General features: G+C 36.8%; 1 protein-coding gene across 1 annotated transcript in view; it reads right to left on the bottom strand.

Moving 5' to 3' along the window:
• The window catches only part of CNTN3 (contactin 3), a 99065-nt gene that overhangs the window by 36549 nt on the left and 38706 nt on the right, over window positions 1-23810 (bottom strand). The window contains exons 3-6 of the mRNA XM_050904572.1: window positions 17461-17556; window positions 4169-4372; window positions 3760-3862; window positions 2572-2756 (exon numbers count right to left, since the gene is read on the bottom strand). Of these exons, the coding sequence (XP_050760529.1) occupies window positions 2572-2756; window positions 3760-3862; window positions 4169-4372; window positions 17461-17556 (588 nt within the window). The remainder of the gene's footprint in view (window positions 1-2571; window positions 2757-3759; window positions 3863-4168; window positions 4373-17460; window positions 17557-23810) is intronic.

Genomic DNA, 23810 nt, shown 5'->3' with positions numbered 1-23810 from the left:
TTTTTTTTTTTAATCAAACCATTTATGCACTGAAAACCCCAATTTTCAGAATTCAAATTTTACAGTTTCAGCTTATAAAACAAATCAGGAGAATAAGAGCGTTTCGCTTCACAGCAGAGCAATGAAATCTGTCAAGCTTTTGTTTAGGACTAGCTTTATGTTTCATTTACAAAGAATCTTTAAAATCTGCAAAGAAAGGAAAACCTTCTATTTTTCAGTCAAATGGAAAATTTTTGTCTATTTTTTTTCCCCTGAAGATATTTATTTTTCACATTATTTCACTAAGACAACTTGGAAAATGTTAACCCCAACTCTTCTTATACTCTTGCTTGGGTAAAGCAGAAATGTGCTTTGTTCTTTTGACGAGAGAAAAATAAATGTTTTCACTGTTGAAATAAAAAGGAATTTGTCCATTTGTAATGCGTATATTTTTCTATATATGATTAGCAGACATGTCTTACACTTCTACCAATAAAATGGTTTAACAGCAGCCAACATCCACTAACATTACCACGCAGATTTGAGTCATCTTTGCCAGAGTTGGTACTTTCTGGCAGATGGAAGTTTTTTATTCTAAATCTTCAGTATGTTGCATTAATTTCCCCCAAATCCTCATCTGCTTTTAGAACAACTTCCTTAAATATCGATCTTTTATTGGAAGACTGAGTGGCATATGGTTAGATTTCTTTACCAGACAGATTTCTGAGCTTTGATATCAGATGCAGTGGCAAGCCATCAGAAGATATTATCTTCAGTTACAGAATATTATTGATCCACAAACAGAATGAAACCCCTTCAAATTATCAAAAAGCGTTAAAATGATCCTATCCTGAATACAGACTTGTTTGCATTCTATTTGCGACAACAAAGCAAGTAACAAAATAAGAAAGATTACTTAAATCTACTTAATTCTGCAGAATGGGTTTCATTAAGCAGAACAAATGAAATGAAACAGTTGGAGTGCCATTAATGCCATTACGGGTCTCATTATTCTTTTTAGTCTAAACATCCATATTAGGGATGAATCTAATATGGGCAGACATTTATATTGAAATATGAACTCTATTTGAGGGTTCAAATCCCTTTCTGGATTTGTAATGAAAATGTTCACACCGATTTACTTGTCACAAAACTGCAACTCGCTTGCTTTTATTGATTAGCGACATCCTTTGTTTCAGCTCTGTGTCCTTTAATGAGCAAAACAAAACTTGGGAAGCCGGTCAAATATCTCAAGATTGCCCACTGTTGTAATTACAAGAACTAATGAACAAATCTACTCTATTTTGTATGTAGTTTACATTGACGTGTCTTACAATCGCCCTGATTTAAAACTGGAGTAGGAGTATTGAGCCAAACTGATATACAAACCACAACTTGTTTGAAACTTTCAAGTAGCGAATAAAAGTCACTTTACAAAATCAAATGCATAGTGCCAAGTTTGGAATGACAGATGACAGTGGCAGATGAAGCATCTTAGATCTTTTGCCCTATGTTATTCATAAGATTTCTCAAAAAGTCATAATTACAACTAGTATATGGAAAATTCAGGTTGCTCAAAGTCCCCTGTCCAACCTAACCTTGAACATTTCCAATGATGGGGCAACGATTCAGTTTAACTATTAATTTGGAAGTTGAGGGGGGGAAAAGTCTCTTTTCCTTCCTCCTTATAAAATCTGTTGTGCCTTAAATTAAAATCTTCATTGACTAAAATTTACATGCAACACTGCATTCTAGTAAACAGCAGCTTCGCATACAGAAGTAGTAAACAGAAAGAACATTTGCTTGAAGTTGCACAGTAGCGATGCTCTATACTTTTTTATACAACTTAAAAAAAAAAAATCTTTGCTCAAATATTCCTACATGAGGAATAGCATTCCAAAGCACTGTCTGAAACACTCTTTAAATTGCCATTTACCTAAAGAAAATTATATTTGCTGAGATCTGGCTTTAACAAAAATTGTCAATTACCACTTTGTTGCAAATCACTCTAGCTTTAAAACACCACCAATGTGCTTTGCCGATACTCATTTCACACTATAGCCTTAAATGCACAAGAGACACTGTCTGTTTCCAGCTATTAAATTTCATCTTATTTCATTTCCTATGTTGGATTATATTCTCTCATTTTAAAATAAAATTGGCCGTTTTGAAAGCAAAGGATTGACAATATCCATCAGTAATCTTTTCCTAAAGCAAGATAAAATTTGTATTTCCTGTAAATGTGAGGCCTAAATGATCCCCCAAATAAATCCAATTGACTGAAAATCTAAGGTTTCACCAATGGATCAATAAGAAGCATTCAAAAAAAAGTCTTTCCATCACAGAAAAATAAGCGCAAGCACTTTCTACACTACTCTTAGCAACCCTTTTGAGCCTGGACATTTATTACAAGTATTATGCAAAAACCTGGTGCAGAAGTTCTCATTCTCTGAAAGTAGCTAAGATGCCACGGATTTTTAAGCACAAATGCTTGATGGTATTGCAGAAGCTATAAACCCAGAAGTACCCTAGAATGGTTTATATTTCACGTGGAAAGAAGGGTGGGAGAGAAGGAGGAAGAAAGTTTCCTACCATAGTAAGTGAGACGTCCTCTTGCAATGTTTCTTCCTCTTGAGTTTTCAGTAATACATTCATACAGTCCTGCATCCTCCTGCTGGAAATTAGGTATTTCAATCATGCCATTGGATTTCCTCAGCTTTATTTTACTTGGAAATGGCAGACCATCAGTTCTTCTCCAGTTAATCTGAGGCACAGGGCTAAAAAGAAAATAAAGGGATTTTCAACAGCTTTGGTTAAAGTACTTGATTGTCAAAATTAGAAACTTAAACTAACATACAAGAAAACTCAGAAGTGACTAAAATCTTGTGTTAAAAGTGGTATTCGTACTGTATATGACAGATGGTCAGACACTATGGCAACTGATTCGCATGTACTGTTCTGTTTCATACGCTATAACTTGTGGCACCAAAACTTTCATGAATATCTGTGTGAATGTCCAATGATCGTAAAATTTCTTGTAAATCAGCACTGGCTTCCCCTGAAGACGGGTGACATTTACCAGTGACTTCCATGGAAGGAGAATCAAGGCAAGTCTTTTGAAATTCCTATCCTACAACAGCCATTCATTCTCCGATTTTAAAACTTCCACTCACCTAGCTGGGGAACCAACGCAATAAATGTGATTAAGTTATCAATCTGGCGCTTAAAATTATGAACATCTGACAAAGCTGTCTGCAAATAAACCGCAAAGTGGTAAGCAAACACATTTACAGAAACATAAATGCATTCTCAGATCATTTGTGAAAGAGAAAAGATATCAATTGTGTGTGAAATATCATTCAGAAGAGGAATACATTTTAATCTTTATTTCAGCTGTAAAGGAGAAACAATATTATGAAATCATCAAGTACATTTAACAGCAAAATTCACTCAAAATTCTCGCAGACTTCAACAACATTTCCTTCTACACAGAGAAAGAAGAGCTAGGTCAAAGGATATGTGCAAAACTGCAATGATCTTATTCAAGATAATTTGAAATGAAGTGTAATTCCTGTGTTGCCAACATACACTTTTTAATTCTAAACAAAATAAAAAATTACTCCAAGAGTCTTTGCCCTCTTATTCCAAGGCAATAATTGTGATGATCAAAATAAAGTCTTTAGAAAACACCACCAAATCGACTGCCAGAACTCCACACCTCGTGTGTAAATGAACCCTAATGTGCTTCAACTTTCAGTATGGCTGAAGTCAAAAACTTACTTTCCTAGTGCAAAGCATTCTAGCTTCACAGTTGAGCCTTTAGCTGCAGGAAGTGTCTCAGGAAACTGAACTTCTATTTTGGGTTCATATTCTCCCATCACACCTATATAAGACAATTGAAAAAGGTAATTTTTAAAGCTTTTTTCCTCTCTTTAGCACTACATCACATTACATTCAAAATCAAGTTTATTTCCCTCACGCTCCATTTATAAAGAGAAGCATAAGGACCCACCAGTGAAACCACTGTCAGACTTATGAGAGGAAGAGGAGCACACAACACAAAATAGTTTATCTTCTTATAAAGCAATCAATATTCTGAGAATGCATGAAAGGTTACACTGTAAGAGACAAAAACATTCACTGACGACTAGGTGTTTTATTTATTTATGGTGCAGAAGGGAAGTCATACCGTCCGTGCGCAGCACTAGAGGAGTTGGTGATCCAAGAACTTGGCTGTTGGTCACAGTGCTGGTTACAACGCAGGTGTAATTTCCTACATCTGACGGCTCGACTTTGGCTATGTAGAGGTGACCGGTCTCTTGAGACACAAATCGCCGACTGTCTTCTTGTACAAATGATGGATATTCATTGAAGATCCAAGCAAATGACAATTCTAGTTGGTAATAAAAGAGAACTACCGATGTCTGGTAGGGTTTTTCACATTTTTTTTCAAAGATCACTTTATTTTATTATTGTATTTGACAATATTGCATAATATATATTACTGTATTACGTAACAAACAGGACCAGAGAACCAGTGACTGAGAAAAATAAATTTTAAAAATTACCAGAAACTAGCAAAACCAAAAAAAGGCAAAACAAACCATTTTTTCACCAAAGCAGTATCTCCTCCAGCAGAAGAAAAACGTGAAAGAAATTCAGAGAGCTTTATGCAAGGATAATTTTTTTATCTACTCTTTTTTTTTTTAAGACTTAATATGCATGGAAATAGGAGCAGACAGCAAAAGTGAGACCAAACTTTGCTAAAATGGAAACATTATTCATTCAGTAACTGCTTCACAACTCAGCTAGATACTTTGCAGACAGAAACAGCACAGGAGTATGCAAGTGAAAGGAATGTCAAAAGAAGCATAAATTCCCAGTAGGGCTCACCACACAGCAAAACTATTTTTTTCATACAAAAATCCATACAAATTCCATTAAAAAAATCTCTGTATGATATGGCAAAATAGCCCTCACTACCATTCATTATGGCCATTTGAAAGCAAACCACACTTCAAAAGATAAACTAAGAGATTTGGCAAAAACTGCATTAGAATTTTTTTTCTGAACACCACTGAGCTCTGTGTGTCCAATTTTAATTGGCAAAAACCCCTTCCCGCGCAAGGCCATGTGCTTGTCTCATTTGTATCCTACAGAATCAAAGGAAATTAATTTTTAATGGTTTTCCAGGCAAGAAATAATTTTTCACCCAAGTGCCGCTCAGCTGAAAGTTTATAAAAAGATTACAGCTTCTGCAAGTGCTAATTAGAGACGATTATAGCTTGATTGACCTGCCTTCATATTAAAATATCTTTTAGCATTCACACTGCCCCTACAAAATGGAGATCATCCCTTTTTGCACAGGTTTAATTTGAAAGTGCATAAATTTGGATGCAGTCATGAAATGCAGAGCAGGCATTTTCATAACCCTCACAGTTGAGTATGAATATGCATCCAGGAAAGCACTAAGCCAACAGGACAATTTAACACAAGGTAAGATTGTGCAGATGAAAAAAAATTCAATAAATGAAATTATTAAAATATTTATGGACTGGCTAATGCAAAAAGGGCATCAAATGAAACGGCTTATCATAATTGCATTTAATTTCTTCTATCAATATTTAAACTCCTTCCATCAACATACTCTTGCAGAAGCAGTGTGTATGAACAATTAAGAGTCTCAGGACTTTTCTCAAGAGTTAAGCTTTTGTCATATTTGGAAATATTTATTGTTGAAAACAGCCATCTACCCTTCTGGAGTTGCAGCGTGTCTCCTCAAATGAAACAATGGCTTTCACTAAAAGTTCCTTCCTACATAACGAGAGGTGTAATTAATTTATGATAAGGAAGGCCAACAAGGATTTGCCAAGAAAAGACAGGGTAGTTAGTGCAGCAGGAAGTAAAACCCTATGATCTAGCTTGACTTCAGTAAGACTTTTGAGATGTGCCACAAGAGTCTCATAGCCAAGCCAAAGAATGTTCATACAGTCAACAGAAAAAATATTCTGTACAGCTATTCCCATCTTACAACACAAGTACCAAGATATACGTGTCAACGATTTGCTGTTGACCTGAGAGGGCTTGCTGAGTAAGCACTGCACAGCAGGGAGGTGGCATCTGTGCACCGTTCTGGCTGTGGTCTGGCACTATTCAATATCTATCGGCCACTTCAAATAGAAAAAATAAAATAAAAAATAATTTTAAAAAAGGAAAAAAAGACAGAGTACACCAGAAGAGTTTGAAGGGGACCACAACCTCTTTGAGAGCAAAGACTGTATGGTCTTGCTAAATGGGAAAGATCAGAAAATAAAGCATAACTCCATTTCTACAGAGCAGCTGGATGAAGAGAGTGATCACAAGGCTGAGGGAGAGGCTGTAGACCAAACGAGGTATCAATTCAGGAACTGTAAGAAAAAAAAAATAATTTACATTTTCAGCTCTACATCAAACTCAGACATCCACGAGACACAAAAGCGTGGGAAGCCAGGCTTTATTGGTTCCGGTATTTATTGAGCTACTTGTTTTCCTTAGCTCAAAATTTTCTTTTCTTTTTTTTTTTTTTTTTAGAATAAAATAATAAGAAGAAAGACATTATTCAAAATATTCAAAGGGGACGTACAGATCTGGATACGCAGCAGGAAAATAAGCAGCTTGATTTCGTTCCTATTATATTGGGTTAAGTCAAGAGTAAACTCATTGAAATCAGTCATTATGATTATGAAAGCCACGCAAAGTGTATTCCAGTTTAATTGGATCCTTCAACAGCCTATGAATAAGCACTCCTGGAAACCTAATTTCCCATTCAACATATATTTTCATCGACTCTCTTAAAAAAGGAGCAGGGTGTTTCTTTACCAGTGCCCCACAGCCGATATCTCATTTTATATTTATCATACTTTACAAAATTGTATTCTTATTTTCCAAAAAAATTCATATTAAACAACTTGTCCTGTGATTTATTATGTTTACACCATTTGCCTGTTGCTGATCCTAGGGCACCTCAAGGGACATAAACTCACTCCCTTTCTGTCAATTACAAGTTTTCAGTTGATTTTCTGTTATAAATGGAAGTAATATGTCTCTCCTGGGCTTCCTCAGAGATCTAAGCCTTTGCTTTCCAATGCATTTCTTCCTTATTTGGCAACCATACATGGATAAGGTATTGGAAATTACAGTTATTACTCAATTTTTATTTGTTTACTACATCTTGGTTGGCTGCTTCTCTTTATTTTGCATTATTTGATTATTATTTACCATGCAGTCTACAAGCCACAACACACTCAGCATGCTCATACTGTTCTAGGCACTTTGTGCACCTAAGTGTTCAATTAAAAATCGCTTATAAAATTGCCTGTCATTTTTAAACTTAAATTTTTACAAAATTCAACAATTAAATCAGCATGGCCTTTGAGGCCTACCATGGTCTTTCCCTGCCATCTATGAGCCTTAAAAAAAAAACATATCTTCACTTCCTGTGTAAGAAAAAAAATTAATGTTGCTAAAGGAACATAAGGGGGTAAGCCCCACACATTTAGTAGTTTTTAGCTGGGTTCAAAGTTCGGCCTTAAGCTCGTGTACATGCTTTTGAAAAGATTGCTTTTAATTATATCACACATTGCCTCTAAGAGAGGCTGCAACGCATCAGTGGGAGACCACTGAATGGAACCAGGGCAATTTTTTTTCTTGTAAACAGAATTTAAGAGACAACAGTAGTTGTGGAAATCCAAAACTATAAATGAATTCAGGAAGTCAGCAAAACAAAAGTGTGTGTGTGGGGGGAAGGCATATAGACCTATGACCGAAAGGAGAAGGACAATTCATAAAGCTTATTTGATCCACTAAATGCACAAATTCTGAAGGTCATCTCTTGCTCCTTTTGTTCTGGACCATCACTCCTACACACCTGCTTAACATGTATCCGCTAGCCCCATATTTCACAGCTAAGTGAGATTTCTAAAATAGCCAAAAGCAAATGATGTGAACAGTGTTGTTCTGAAACAGATTTAAACTTATGTTCAAAACTGGCTGGATTTCAATTAGTGAAGCTGGATGTTTCCATAAATAATTCTGAAAAGAAAGGAAAATACTTGATTTTGAGTGCATCAAGCTGACTGAACAATAGTTAGAGGTTTTATCTTTTATTTTTTAAAGAAAAGAAGTTTCATGTCAATCATTGATACCCAAATCTATACTATTTCATGCAGTTCTCCAATTCAGATTTTACAATGTTCTGTAATAGAGATACAACAGGAAGCTGAAATATCCTGGTATTTTCTGTCTTCAGTTGGCACTCTGCCTAACCCGCAGGATGGTATATGGCTTTTAAAAAACTGTTTGCAAGGAAGTAATCAGACAAAATTTAGCAATGACAGAAACTGCAATTAAAGACGTGGAAATTTGTTAACAACTAGCTATTTTGAATTATCTACCTTACAGTTAAGAGTGAAAGTAATGGAAAAGTAACACTGATTTTGAGAGGATAATGACAGATTCCATAATTAAGGAAGAAACCAAGTAGTTCATCATTTGGCCCAGTTTCATCTCAAACTGTGATGAAATGACAGAAGATGGAGAAGAGCCTGTCGGTTTGTGGATGAACATCACTCAGGAAGGAGTAAGCTCTCACGGCACAGACACGAAGCAATCAGGTATGGTTTTGTGGGGCAGTCACACACAGAAATGTCAATTTTTCAACACTGCAGAGGACAGCTCTGTATGTCTGTCTGCACAGGAACCCCTAGGAAAGTGCAAATAAATTATTTAAAAGTAGGAAGTTAATCTGCATGAGGTAAAAGTGCATTAAACTCCCAGAGGATGCTCTTAACCTAGACGTAAACTGTCCTTACCTCACTGCAGCCTAATCCTTAGAGGATTACACTGCTATGGGTTTAGGTCACTGTACTTGTGGATGCGAGTGCCCCCAGGGGGTATAAAGCATTTTATCGTACATACATTACTCTATCCCAGCCGAAACCAGGGCACTTCTCATTAACTACTTTTCTTTTCTTACTTGGGTAGACTCTAGTTACTTTATGCCACTTATTTCACTGCCTTGAGTAGTCCGTCCTTCCTTCGGAAAGCCAGCACAACCAGCTGCAAGGCTACTCTTGGTGCCTGGACTTTAGCCAAAAAAACCCCAAGAGGTAATACTTTATCTCTGCCATAAAATAAATCACATCTTTCTCATTTCTTTTGCAAACATTAAAGGTTGTTTTACAAATAAAAACATTACGCACTGTAGGTGTAAGACAAGGTGTTTATGTACTCCAATATGGGATCCCCTAACATATACGTAAACTGGATATTATAATGTCTTTTGGTGCTGCTGTCAAAAATTATATTGTTTTGACGCTGAAAAAACTCTTTAGAATTTTATTGAAAATAAATTGTATATCATTTCAGGGTTTTAGGTTTCTTGAGCACATTAAATACCCAGAAACTGAAAAACTGTCCTAAGTGTGTTCAGCTGGGAAAATCAAACCAAAACAAAACTCAGACTCTGTATTTCCGAGGGGCATCCTGAACTGTTCGCATGCAATTAGTTATACCACTAATAATGCAAAAGTCTTTAGCTGTTCACAAAAGCTGCAGTCACACTTCAGAGCACAGTCTATCTATAAACTGTAGGTTGGTAGTTTACTTTTTGTTAATGTCTTCTATATAAAGATAATGACAATTACAAAACAAACCTCTATAATAGGGCTTGAATTGTGGCCACCAGGAGTAAGGTGAGACAATGAGTATAGGGTTAAAATAGTTGTAACGTTTTCCCAACTTGAGGAAAAATGTTTGGAGATGTATAAATGCTTCTGAAATTCCCCCCAAACTCTTTAGAATAACTCTCTTCTTTTGGCTGAAGATATTTTTGTTTATACAAAATGTAAATTGCATGACGGGAATCTGAGTCCAGCTACAAAAAGTGAACAACGTATCCTGAGAAACTCATTTTATTCCAGAGTATAATGGAAACACCCTGATTTGAAACTAATGTATACCATTAATCTTTTTGGCATAAAAGGTGAATTATTTTGTAGATAAAATATAAAAGATCAGTTTTCACCATGCTGTGCAGGTAATTAGGCATGCAACTCCTGTGTATGAAATAACCCAAAACAATGAGAGCAGTGCGAGACCTATGTAATATCTTGCAATTTCAATCTACACATTTAATGAGAATATTGAAATGTTTTAGCTGAAATTGCAAGTAGCTGAAATTACAAGGTTCCTACTTCAGGCTAACACCTAATTTTCATTTTTAAATGGAATATGGTAAGAGTCCACTCATTTTCTGATTTTGAAATGAGCTAGTGTGATGTAAAAAAAGATGCAATTCCTTAAACATTGTTGCAGCATGAATTGTATTTTTCTCTATTGCCCCGCTCAACTACACCACAACCATAGACTGGCCAAGTAGTAATCACACAAACTAGCTGGTTACCTTTGCATTGCTGCCACAGGTGACAAAGCTCCGGTGATGTAAAATAGCCCACTGAAGGTCTGTCTTTCTCTATACTCGACAACTTGTAGAGTTTTTCTAAGTCTTTCAAAGCAGTATCAAAAGCAAAGCACACCATTGTAATTAAAATGTAAACATTTCTAAGCTCATCCTTAGGAAACACAGATGTTCAAGACTGGCAGCGTTATTTCTTTATTAATACCACAAAAAAACCCCCCCTCATGGTAAGTACATTTTCAAACAGCACATCCACTGGAAAAGCAGTTCAGCAATATGGCCTTGCCTACTGTCTGTCTTTTCTCCCTCGCTCCCTCCTGTCACATGTGGGATTTGACCATTAGCTAGTGTTAAGTTTCAAACCAAACGTGACCTTGTAATGTAAAAGTGCTCCTTAACTAGCAGGTTAAATGTTCCTTGTTGCTCCAAAGGAAGCCCAGATGCTAATGGGAGAGTAACAAAATACTTTGCTGCATTTGGGTTCCAGTGCTGAATTAAAACCCAATTTCACTTCCCTGTAGCTGTGCAGGATGATGGATTAGTTTCTCTTTATCACATTTCTGAACTAACTGTTTCAGACTAGTTGTGTCATTCAAAGTGTCCTGGCTCCGATCAAATTGTTTGTACTCTGGAAGTACGCAGAGAAGTAAAAAACTGCTTTAGGAAGCAATATTTAAATACATACCCATTAGCCATATCCATTTCAAATGACAAATTGTTCTTTTAATCACCTCCCTAGAACTTTACATTTAATTGCTCAGAGCGTTTCTAACAATTCTGTTGTGCTTTTTCAATAGTTGAAAGTATTTTAAATTGCTTCCTGCCTATAATAATTTTGAGGATAAAAAGATGATAGTTTAGTTTATTGCTCAACTAAAACACATCTGATTTCTTCTGAATGTTAAATATTAGGGAGATAAACTAAGGGAAACTAATGGAAATACCCAAGAGTAAATTTTCAAAGGAATGTACTAATGTTTATAGGTGGAAGTAGTAATTAGTGACAAATTTCATTTGGTAGTCTTGCACTCATTTAGGAGAAGGTACTTGGTAAACCCCTGTGAAAAACAAAAATTACTTTCAGTACTCTTGTTAAGAGTGTAATGATCAGCTATGACTGTGTGCTGGGACTGCAGCCATCTCCCTCCTGCCTCTTCCTAATCAATTATCCTGTTTCCAAAGAAAAACTCAAATATTTTAGTAGAGAAGATAATAAAGAGCTGGAGGAGAAAAACCCCACAGTAACAATTTAGGGATAAAAATAATCTTGGTAGAGGGCCAAACTCAAGTTATTTTCTCCAATTTTCTCCTCTTTTTCCCAAGGCATACCTGAGACTAGCTAAGTGAAAAGGCTCGACCTGAACTTTTTTCTTGCAATCTGGTTCTTCCCAATCTACCTCTCCCTCTTTCCTTCCATCCCCACCTTCTTCCAAATACCCCACCATCAAGAGGCATAGTTTCCCATTAAAAGACTCTTATCTCGTATTGCTGCCTCTTTCAGTTTATTCAGGTTCAGGAAAGAGGGCTAATGAGAGCAGGTATCAGCAATAAAGTGCACACCCTATAGTCTTTCGAGGTCTTCTGGAGTGCCCACATATATTTTGCTGATGAAACTTATTCCCACAAAAGTCTGCTCTACGCTTTGCTCTCTCCCACAACAGCCTACATTATATATGCTACTACTATACTTACTCAACTCTTAGTGAATCTTTAGTGGAAATCATATGTACTGCAGCCAGCAGGAGCTGATCCAATCTTATGCAAAAGTCCTCCTTGGGCTATAGGTGAAATTGTACCCCTCACTGCACAGACTATAGGTTCTGACATGCTCTCTCACCCCACTAATGAAAAGAATAACTTAGCTTTAAAATACTGAGATTCAAAAATATTGTTTTGTTCTCCGATTTGTATACTTGGGAACGCTACTTTAATAAAAAAAAATATGAATGATTGAAGGCCAGAATCTTTCCTTAAAAACAAAATAAAATCTGCAATATTCCCATAATCATTTTGCAATGGGTATTCAAGATGTAGTGCAAAATTTACGAGAGCTAATATTACTGATCATAGATGTTTTCAGGCTTTATGCTCTACTGACTACCTGGCTATGAGGCTATCCTTCACAATCTAGATAACATCTCTTAATTTAAGACTTACAAAAGGGATAGAAGATCAAATATCTAAGAAATAAAATAGAAATACTAATACATTCATATGTTCAGTGCCATTGATATGCATAATGAAACATGGAGTTAAAGAATTCTGTAAGAATTTGGAGTGACACCTTGCTTGTCCAATTTGCCCTTTCCCAAACTGGAATCACGCATCTTTTGCTAAAAGTTTCTTAGGCCAGTTACACACCTCCACACTAGCTTAAAAACATGTACTGTAAAGTAGCTGCAGATGTTGCACAAATATATAAATAAGGATATACTAATTTCAGTCTGGTTTACTTCAGCCTGGAACACAGGTTTATCAAAAGAAAAAGTGATTTAGAAAGACTGCATTTGATAAAGTGCAGAACAGAAAGAGTGTCTCTGTAGCATTGGTTTGTTACTGGTAGTGAAAATAATACTCAGATAGAAATCACTGTAAAATCCAGCTGTGAACGTGTATTATAGTCCCTCATATGGACAAATGTAAGTGTCTCAGGTACCATTTGATTTCAAACTGTCAGCTGAAATTTGTGCAGATGATGACGACGACACCAGTAGGACTATTGCAAAATATATTTTTAAATAAAAATACCATTTCTCTTTGACAGATTGAAAACAGCTCAAGAACACTATGGAACCATTTTTAAGGCCATTGCTTTTACAATATTCAACGTCCTATTCTCCTTAGAATGCATTTTTGTGCAAAAACCTCATAATGTGCCTACTGCAAGTATGATTTATTGCTCATGCCCAGATGAGTGTCATCCACAATCTGCAACAAGAGCAAAAAGTAAAGGTGCAAAACCAGGATGCTTTCCACCTCCTGAAAACACACTGATGGGCAGTAGAAAAGAAACTGTATTCTGGAGTTCTGTCAGTTTGGTTTTGCTTTGTTTTAAGGGTATGAAATGTTTCCAAAGCCAAATAAGTAAAATCAATTAAATTTCCCCTGAAGATCTTCCCTGAAAAATAGCATGTTGATATTCAAGAGTCACAGAAAAGAAATAATCAAATCATCAAAATATTTCTGGCATATGAGATACTTCCCATGCTATGTTATTCATGAAGCACAGTCTTGCTGGAACTTGCAGGTCTCCAAATGGCAATACAAGAAACATGAGCAAAAGTCTAAATACTAATTTGCAACAGACATGACATTATTCACTGAATGATCTGTCACACCAAACAGTGAGCAATAAATTGGGATCTGTTTTTCCATGATCTAATATCATTTCATATCAGCATGTCACAACTTCAAAAATGATATGCTATAAGCTAAATTGATCCCTATCCTTCAAATATGGTCTCATTTATCGATTAAGTCTACATTTATCAGGGCATGATAGTAAGAGGGAGGACATATTCTTGCTGCTTTATATATGTAGAAATATCCTTGCCATATTGCATGAAATAGGAACACAAAGTCACGATTAGCCTCGTGTGATATAAGACAAGTAGAATTCCCTTGCAATTTCCAAGCAACAGCTTGTTGATTCCACAATGTTCTTGCCATTTACTTAAGTTCTTGTGGGTTATGGTCATATTCCACATAGTAACAAGATAACAGGGAGTATATCCACCAGCATAAAACTAATGCCTAGTTTTTCCAGACAAGCCTGAATTCTTTGAAATGTCTGAATAACCATCAAGCAAATCTTCACTTCTACCATTAAAAATCATCTTTTTCTCTGCGTATAAAGCAGCCCTGAAGCCACCACAGACAACATAAAAAGGACTATGCCTCATTGCTTCCTCCTCTCCCGAAGAGCAGAATATACCTCGTAAATCCAAAATCAATGTCAGGTTAGTAAAACTGACTGTACTAAACAAATAAATCGCCATATCTAGCAAATAGAAATAATAGCTGAAGACAAGCTACATGATAATCAAGATCCACATACAGTAGTAACAGTAGGTAAAACCCTAAAGGAACTTGCAGATTTGCTTTACTCAGGGCTTTGTCACTCCTTCGACACCGATTTTGGAACAAAATCAATAGTAGAGAAAAATCATTTTTAGATCTCCATATGTCTAGCCTTTTCCATTCTTGGCAGAACGGAAAAAAATTAGCATCGCATGAATGTTTTTTAACCAGCTGCATGTTAAGTGTGTCCAATATTAAGTTTTGTATGTTGAGATTTGTTATATCAACAGTCCTTTAAAACCATCAAAGACATAACAGTAACACAGTAAATCAAAATAGCTGTAGAGAGTTGAGTAGAATTTAATGATTATAACATTTAAAAAAGATAGCAGGAGATCTACATAAATCAATTTTAGATGTCATTTTATCTTTTGAGTATGTGGGTGAGATGATTTACTGATTTGTGGAAAAAATAGCGTATTTTAAAAGGTTCTCTGTATCAGAATTAAAATTATATACAGAAGTACAGTCATGCAGGACGATGACAGATGACCATCTCAGTTATCCAAAAATCACTGGTCAATTGTAATACAACTTACATTATCTAACACAAAAAACAGTTGAATTAGTAAAATATTTGGAGGGAAGTCTTCACACACAAAGCCAGTCATTTATTGAATCTCCCATTCAGTAAATCTCAAACAAGACTGCTAAAAAAAGGGAATGCCAAAAAGGGAAAATGCGCTAACTCTGAAGAAAATATCAAAGTGGTTTGTGATACAGCTTGTGTTTAATGACAGAAATATAAAACTGATCTGTGCACCCCCAACTGGAAATATCGAGCACCTTCTTCCTCCCCCTGTACACCAACAGCCATCGCAGAAACAAAGGTAAAATACAAGCTCAGCATATGAGCCGATGTGTATGAAGTTAAATGGAGTTTCATTGCTGGTTTAAACGGTAGATGTCCATACCCTGATGGAACTGGAACTGCAAACTTCAAAAAGACAAAAGTACCGTTAACTGCATGAATAATTTGCTCCCCTTTGAAAGAGGATATTCATATTACTTACATAAATATCTGTGGCTAAGATAAGCAAAGAAAAAATATGCCAAATTGTAGAAGGGAAGCAATTTCCTTTTTCCATACTATGAACCGGTATTTCTTTTGGGATGAACATTGGTTTCTATTGTAACTGGAATGCTGTATATGGAGGAATAATCACAATTTAATCTAGTCTCTTCTTGAAGACTCCTTACAGAGAATGTAAGAAATAAGTGCAATTAAGCTAGCAAGAACTTAGAAATTGCACGGCATGACAGAACACAAAAGAACAATATTTCAGGGGCTAAAGGGGAAGAGAAAACAAGGTATTTGAGAAGGTTTTTAGCGTTAGTATTGTCTGAAATTATTTGATAGCTCAGTGCAACAAATACAGAATCAAAGAAAAAAAAAAAGTCAGATCACCGATCTGGAAAGGGCTGAACAGCCCTCAGGCCAGGTCAGCTGTTCCTAAACCATCCCTGCTGTTCCTAACAAACTACTACTGCTTAACGGATGGGATATTTTATCTAAGACTTACCGATCTGCATCCTACCATGCCAGATCTAGAGGCACTGTATGCTTGATGTCACCGTGCTATAGGTTTATTTTAGTGAAAAAAGCAGAGGAAGGATTTCTTCCACCTTGCTCCACGTCTCATGAAAACTTTAATGGCTAATCCTCCAGCTCAGACAAGTCCAAAGATTTTAAATAATTCTGGTACCAATTCTCAACTCCATTTGATAATTCAGGGAGCCCTCGGCTCTCTCTTTTTTGCATGAATAACACAATTAGTGTGGGGGGTGTCAATCATATCCCATCTGCTGATTGCAAAAGAAATTCTCACCCCTTCCATGTGTTGATTTGAACCACCGTTCTTAGCAATATGAGCGTGTTTTGTATCCCCTCCTGTTTAACACCTCAAACTTAAACATTGCAAGAGTCAGGCAGAGCTGTAGTCAGTTTGGCGATCACCTCTGGGTGCATACCCATGCAAGAGATGCGAGTATAAGAATGGCTGGGGTCATTCAGACTTTGGACTGCATATAGAAACAAAATTTAATCATTCTAATTCTTATAGATAGCTGGGAGAATGACCCATTTTCTCAGCAGCTGAAAAGACAAAGCTGTCGTAAGGCTATAAAGATGATTTAAGAGTATGTATCAGTTTAGAGAGAGAAAAATTCTGCAAGCTCAGACAGTTGTAAAATTGCCACTTTATGGCCGTGTCTGCTTGGACTCTGCCAAATTTAAGAAGCCACAATACCTACATTACTGTATTCAATGTTTAGCTTATATTACCTTGTCTTTGCAATCAAATCTAATGTTTAATATCACAGTCCTTCAATAATGAGGCTCCATATCAATTAAAAACAAATAAAACCAGTTACTTTCAAGTATTACTTGAGGCTCAATAGCAATTAGTCAAAGACTGAAGATGCAGAATGAATGATAAAACGTACTTGCAACTTTTGGTCCACCAAGAATCCACACATGCAGTTTTATCGCCTCCCTCAAGACAGCAGTGTTTTAAGTTATGCCAGCATCATTACATTACACTATCAAATGTCTTGATTGCAAGAAAACAGGCAGACACCAGCATAATTAAGGACAACAATCTAGTCTTTGCAGTTGTCTAGTCATAGAGAAAACCAGATTCATCGAGGCTCGGCAATTGTGAGATTGGGCAGAATTTAACTCTGGAAGATACTCAATTAATTACTGGAAATATAAAAATCAGACATGTTAAGTGCACAGAAATTATGAGGAGCTAGAAAGGCATTTCAAGATAAAAGTAAATCCTCCTAAGTACTTCCCTCACCCTCTTTTGGTTTGTTTTCTCTCTCTATTTACTTCAGAAACCAGGTTTCATTCTTGCCCTCTCTTCTGCATTTCCAGGGAGATATTCCACTTTACAGTCAATCCGCTCTGGTTGAAGCACAAAGCCTGGAAGGTCCCTTACCTCCCGCCCGGGGGGGTGGTCCGCAGAGCAGCACGACTCCCTGCCCCTCTCGAACTGACACCGCGCTTCTCATTTTCGTCCTGGAGTTTTCAAGATCTGTTTTTGAAAGAAAGGTGAGCTGATATTAGGAAACAGAAAAGACTAAATATACAGGGGTTTCAAGTTCTTAAACCCTGATATCAAATCTTTTAGTAGGCAACTAAGTTCAGCAATTTCAGTGAATCAGTTGCAAAAGAAATGGCTGTTCAACACGAGGGAGGATGACAGAATTAGGACTGAAGTGAACTAATTTACAAGAACATAATTAAACAGATCCTATGGCTAATTTTGTTCTTATGCTAGGCTTATGCTACCCTAATTTTGATAACCAAAAAGGAGTCATAAGCATAACTTAAAAATAGGTCTTTAAGCCACTGTTTCTTCCGAAATGAAGGCTCTGATGAAAATAGCATCACGATACTACTGAGCTCCTCTAACCAACCGTAAAATAATGCTAATAACGCAGCTATTCAGAAAATGGATATATATCTTATCAAACAGAAGAGAAACCCCTCAACCATCTCCCTGTGGCAGAATCCCTTGTAATACCGCCAAGCTCTGAGCGAAGGCAAGCACTTTGCACCTCGGCATATTGACCCAGTGCTCTGCCTGGTTTCACGTCTTCTGTGATCTTTTTAAGCCGTGTAAGACGGGAAACAAATGCTACCGAGTATATATAAATGCAAAATTACAGAGCAACAGTATTTTATCATAAATCTAAATTAACTTTCCCTAACTGGTGACTCAAGATCCAAGAAAGTATGGCCTCATTATATCCTTAAATTAAGCTAGATATAACATTCAATACAAACTAAGATTGAGGTACTATACTAGGAAAGATTTTTCCATGAATAAACCATGTATTTTTCCATAATAAAACCAAACAGAAGACAATTTAAAAAAAAAATGTTTGTTTATAACCTTGTAAAGGATACTAACACACAGTCTTTAAAATAAGTCTGTCTTTATAACGGAACATAATAGGAGTAGTGAGTTGACCAACAGTAGCTATTTCGCAAAATATAATATTTTTTAATATTGAAAAGCAACAGCTGTTACAGTCAGAACATGAACAACAGTGATTAGAATTTCAGTGCTTCATTTAAATACATTTAATGCTGCAATAAGATATTGTTGTATTATTCTTCGTTACTGCACATAAAGCTCATAGGAGAGTTTCTTAAAAGGGCTGTTTTCAGCTTTCCAGCTGAATTTCTGTGCAGGTATATCTCAGGGCCTACACTTCACACACAGAATAAGTTCAGATCCTTCTGCTGGACCAGTTGTGGAGGTCACATACAACCACGGCCAAACCGATTTCACTGGGAGATCAAAATAGCATGCCCTGCAATTCGTTTCAGGCCTTTTAAGCATCTTTCTCTTCCCTCCATAACAATATAGATTCATTAGCTGCCCCTAGCACAATCCCCCTGAGTCATAAAAGGAAGAACCAAGAGCTGACAGCACCCCAGAGGACACACACTATTCTAGATTAGGATGAAAACAGCTATGCAATTTGGATTTTAAGATTTACCAAAAAAAAAAAACCAAACCCCAACTATTTTACATATAAAATTAATTTAGACCAAATTTTGCCCTCTTACATCACAACCACTGCAAGTCATAAATCTGTGACACACATAATTTCTGTAATTAAAATGAAATGGTTTATCAATGCTTTCTAAGCACATATGTTCATTTATTGCAAATATAGACCTTCAGAAACTCGGTTGTCTTTGTGCTGTCCAACACGCCGTACGAGCGGGATGGCATTGGGCTGGGAGCACCTCGGGAAGGGACGTAACCTGTGGGACATGCTGAGGCATTCAGAAAGGCTCGTCCTCATTATCCCACAGGTACCCAGCGGGGACCCACCGCAGCTCTGCAGTTTGATCTGTTGCAATGTTATACTGCAGAAGTTATTAATTACTGATTGCAGATGAAGACTGCCGTCACAGGGGAATAGTTTTTGGGGAAACAAGAAGCAATGCAGAATCCATCAGAAAATGAAAAATATGAGCCATACTACAATAAAAGAATAATTTTTCAGTAATTAGCAGGAAGCTCTCCATCCTACCTTCTAGAGTGGTTTAACTACCAGACTAATCACTCAGCTGCAGAAATATCACCACTTAATTCATTTATATACTTGTATATTCTCTTTACACATTGTCTGGCACCACTTTGAAAATAATTAAAAATCACCATGCAAAATAGTAATAGAGTTCTCTACTAGCATTATACAATAAAGTCCAAACCTCTGACCTTGGAAAGCACTTGCTGCTTATATATGAGACTCTGGTCTGATTTTCAGGCGTCTCTGTAGCATATTCAGAGTATTAAAGGTCAAAGCCAGTCATGTTCAGTAGAACAGCAGGAGAGATTGTTTCTTTTTGGGTTTTTTTGTTTGTTTGGGTGGGGGTTTTTTGGTTTGTTTGGGGTTTTTTTGGGTTTTTTTTTTGTTTTTTTAATAAAGCCAGTGTCCTAACTACAGTAACACTAGGGAGTAGTGCTGCATCTTCTAAGAAAACTTGCTATTACATGAAATCACTGGGAAGGAACATTACATTCTCAGAAGACTGGCAGGGTAAACAAAATACTGTAAAAGGTGGGCAAATAATGGAAGAGATTGTTTACTTTTACAGATCGATTTGTATCTCTGAAATCAGAGGCACTCATCCTGCTGTAATGTCTTAATAGAGAAAATATAACTGGAAACGAAAGAATGAAGAGAAGAACAGGACAGAAGATGGTTTTGAGAAGCAATGAGTCAGAACAGGACTCGCTTTTCAGCACCCCATAGGATGACAATATCCCATTGGTTTTTTTTGAAAGAAAAGGGCAGAAACATATAAAGTATTTCTGCATTTTATCTATTGATCTATGGATTGTCTTATCAGATTTTTAAAACTTTATCTACTATCTGAAACTGGTCACCAAAACAGTGTTTTAATTAGTTTCTCTTGCCTACATCTTTTTACTTCTTACTTGCATTTATTATGATTTATTATGCCCCACTTTTATCTCCTTTCATCTGAAATGCTACCATTCCGGTAGGAAATGAGCAACTTTATTACTTAACTCTACCAGGCAAAGTCTCTAATCATAATACTGAAAATATTTTGGTAAAAACGCTACAAAAACCTGACTACACAAGGAAAAAAAAATCCAACTTAAAACCAATCTAGAACTGTGTAATTTGCAAATTAAATGTTTTTACTGCCTGTTTATAGTTTACCATATAGAAGAAAGTTTAAAATTAGCAACCGAGACTTTTCTGACTCCTGAAACAGCATTTTCTTCTCCTTTCCTCTGTTAATACATCTATTTGCCTCATTGCTTTAGTACCAAGTACATAAAGTTACATCAACTGAAATACACATGCCATTGCAATAAAATGGAGCAAGAAAATGTAATTCAGCTTTACTGAAAAGTCTTTTATTCTGCCCGAAAAGGAGAACAACGAAACATGTTCTTGCACATACAAACAGCAAGGGTATGAAAACCGCATATTCCATCGGGTTCTCTCCTTCCATTTAATAAGCTAAGTTTTAAGTCTCAAGCACGTTGCTAAGGAAGATTTCAAACTATGGAGTAAAAGTAACACAAGCATAATTTCCACTGCCTCTGCCCTGGTTATTCCAGGTTATTCCTGTTTATGCATTTGGAACAGAAGCATATAAAAGTTCACGTGATACCCACAGTTATTAAAAGACATGCATTTGTGAATTCATGGCAGGGAGAGAATACACTACCTGAAGCATCTGTAGAAGGTAAAACGGACCTTGTTCTCACCTGATGTCAACATGTGAGAAAGAATAAAAAAATTGATCTTCATCTGCAGAATGCATGCCTGTTGACTGCATTCATTGCAGTTCACTGCAAGTACCTTCTAAAATGCTTCTGGTTTCTGTAATCTTGCATAATCAAGGAAGGTAAGCAAACGGATCATGCAAGATCGACCAAATATTACGCCTATGCTTTGAAAAGACATAGAACACCATGTTATGAAAAATCCAGAGAATTTTTGACAACAACAAAGCTGCTCCAGACACACGACTCCTAGCTTGTGGCAGCTCTGAGTTGTATCACATTGCGCCAAGAAACCTGTGTGACATTTCATCCCTACTCACATGTATCTGTACATAGGATCTTCATAAGATTAGTAGAGGCTGCTAGAAATTATACCAACTTCTAATTTTTTTTTTTTTTCTTTTTTAAAGTAATGCACAGGATACATTCACTCCCTGGAGGGGAGCAGGATTCAGTACATTTCCAACTCCAAGCCCAGTGACACCCAAGCATCTTATTACACTTAGATCAATTGATATTTATTGTCAACACACATTTATTAGCAATTCTATCATGTTTTGATAACTGCAGAACAAGGGTTCATGCTCTACAAACATAATTGTTCCTTAAGAGCCACAAAAATATTTATTCCATTACCTCATTAGATTCATTATTATTCAAAGCAGCAGAACTTGTTAAATATATATTATGTATAATTCTGTACTGGTAGGATGTTCAAGTACCTAAATGAGTCAGACAACCAAATCTTAACTGTTTTCTTGAATATGTTATTCCGAAGTGGGGACTTTGTTCGATGTCAGCACATAATGAAGTACTAATTCACAACCCGCTTGCCTTGGTAAAAGTCACATTATTAAAAATAAATTAAATACCAGTCTCTCAGCTCTTAAGAAAAAAATAACAGCCTCAGCGTGTTGTAATAGCTATGCTGGTAACGACAACTTCTGGAGAAAACAGAATAAGACAAATTTGTTTCTTTAAAAACCACACCACCACAAAAAAACCCCAAACCCTCTTCATCACCTAAATCGCCTACGTACATAAACAAACCTTCTTCCCAAGCACTCTATATTCCAAAATTGGCTATAACAAGGCATTTCTGTGACCATGTGTTTTATACTTCTTTAGACAGATACCAGAAACTGAGTGTACACTTGGCATAATTTTAAGTTTCTTAAAAATACTTGTATCCACTCAACAGAATAGTTGGATACATGGCCTGTGAACCCCAACACACTGCCTGCAGACATACAGCACTTGGAAAAAGCACAGAGCTGCACATGGAGCAAGTGAGACTTTCTGCTGCCTTCCCTGGGCTTCGGATCAAGCCTGGTAGAATCATGCTGGGGTGGGAGGGAGGGGTGAGACCAAAAATTCTCTCTGTAATCATCAATTACTGTTGGAGGTAGAGAGAGGAGAAAAATATTAACAGTGCAAAACTGAATATTACTCATAGCACGCAAAGAATCAGGGTGATTTGTTACTCCAGAAGAGATTCACTGGCTACTAGGGAACCACCTCCACAGTTTCATTTTTGTCAGGCTGGTGTTACAGGGAAATCATAATTTCACTGCAACCTCTACAAAATCTCTTAATGCCGTGACACACTGCCGAACTTTCAGTTTATAGTACAACATTTATCTGTATGAAGGTAACAGTACAGTGGGTTACACACACACACACACACACTATTGAGTATTTTTAAAACCCCATTTCAGTTAGAGGAGTTGCTCTGGCCCTGTGAGTGTACTTCTGCAGCCCAGGAGCAGCGGCATTGCTTCTCCAGGCTGAGACCCAGCCCTGCTGCCCACAGCCACCGATGCCCTCGCCACTTCATGCCCTAAAGGCTCCAGGACACAGCAAGCAGAAACGACCTCCCACCCTCAAGGCACTTTTTACTCACAACCCAAAGCACTACTTAGACAACTTGGAGTTTTTAGTTTGAAATACTGCTCCCATCTCTGCTCACATTACATTAGTCTCATTCAGCAAAGCCCATTTGAGTCTGTTTCTCGCATCCATAGAAATATTGCTAATAAAATGCAGCAAACTTCTACACAGAGCAAGCAGGTGAAGGAAGAGACCCTGCAGATTGTTTCCATTGCATGAAAAGCAGAACATCTAATGAGCGAGTCGTGCAGGGATTAACAGGCTGCTGGAGCCAGTTGCAGTGAACAGCACCAACCAACAGCACCAAACTCTTCACCTCCCCTTAAACTGCTTGGAGTGTAGCAAAAAAATGAAACAGGAAAGAATTAAACACACTTACACCAATTAAACAAGAAACATTTAAAAGTCATACAACAAAGTCTGTGTTATATAAACACAAATAGGGAAAGCTAAAAAGAAACTGGCACAGATGTATCAGTGCGGTGAACATGAGATGCCAGCATGGAAAGAGGCAGAAGAGTCTGCAGTAACGAGGAAGAAAGAGTGACAGAGAGAGATGAGATGCTTTCGTGGGCTGTATGGAACTGAAGGAAGAGACCAGAGACAGC

Source organism: Gymnogyps californianus, chromosome 13, assembly GCF_018139145.2.
Source record: "Gymnogyps californianus isolate 813 chromosome 13, ASM1813914v2, whole genome shotgun sequence".
NCBI lineage: Eukaryota > Metazoa > Chordata > Aves > Accipitriformes > Cathartidae > Gymnogyps > Gymnogyps californianus.
The sequence above is the reverse complement of the archived record's forward strand: the minus strand, read 5'-3'. Positions and strand labels throughout refer to the sequence as shown.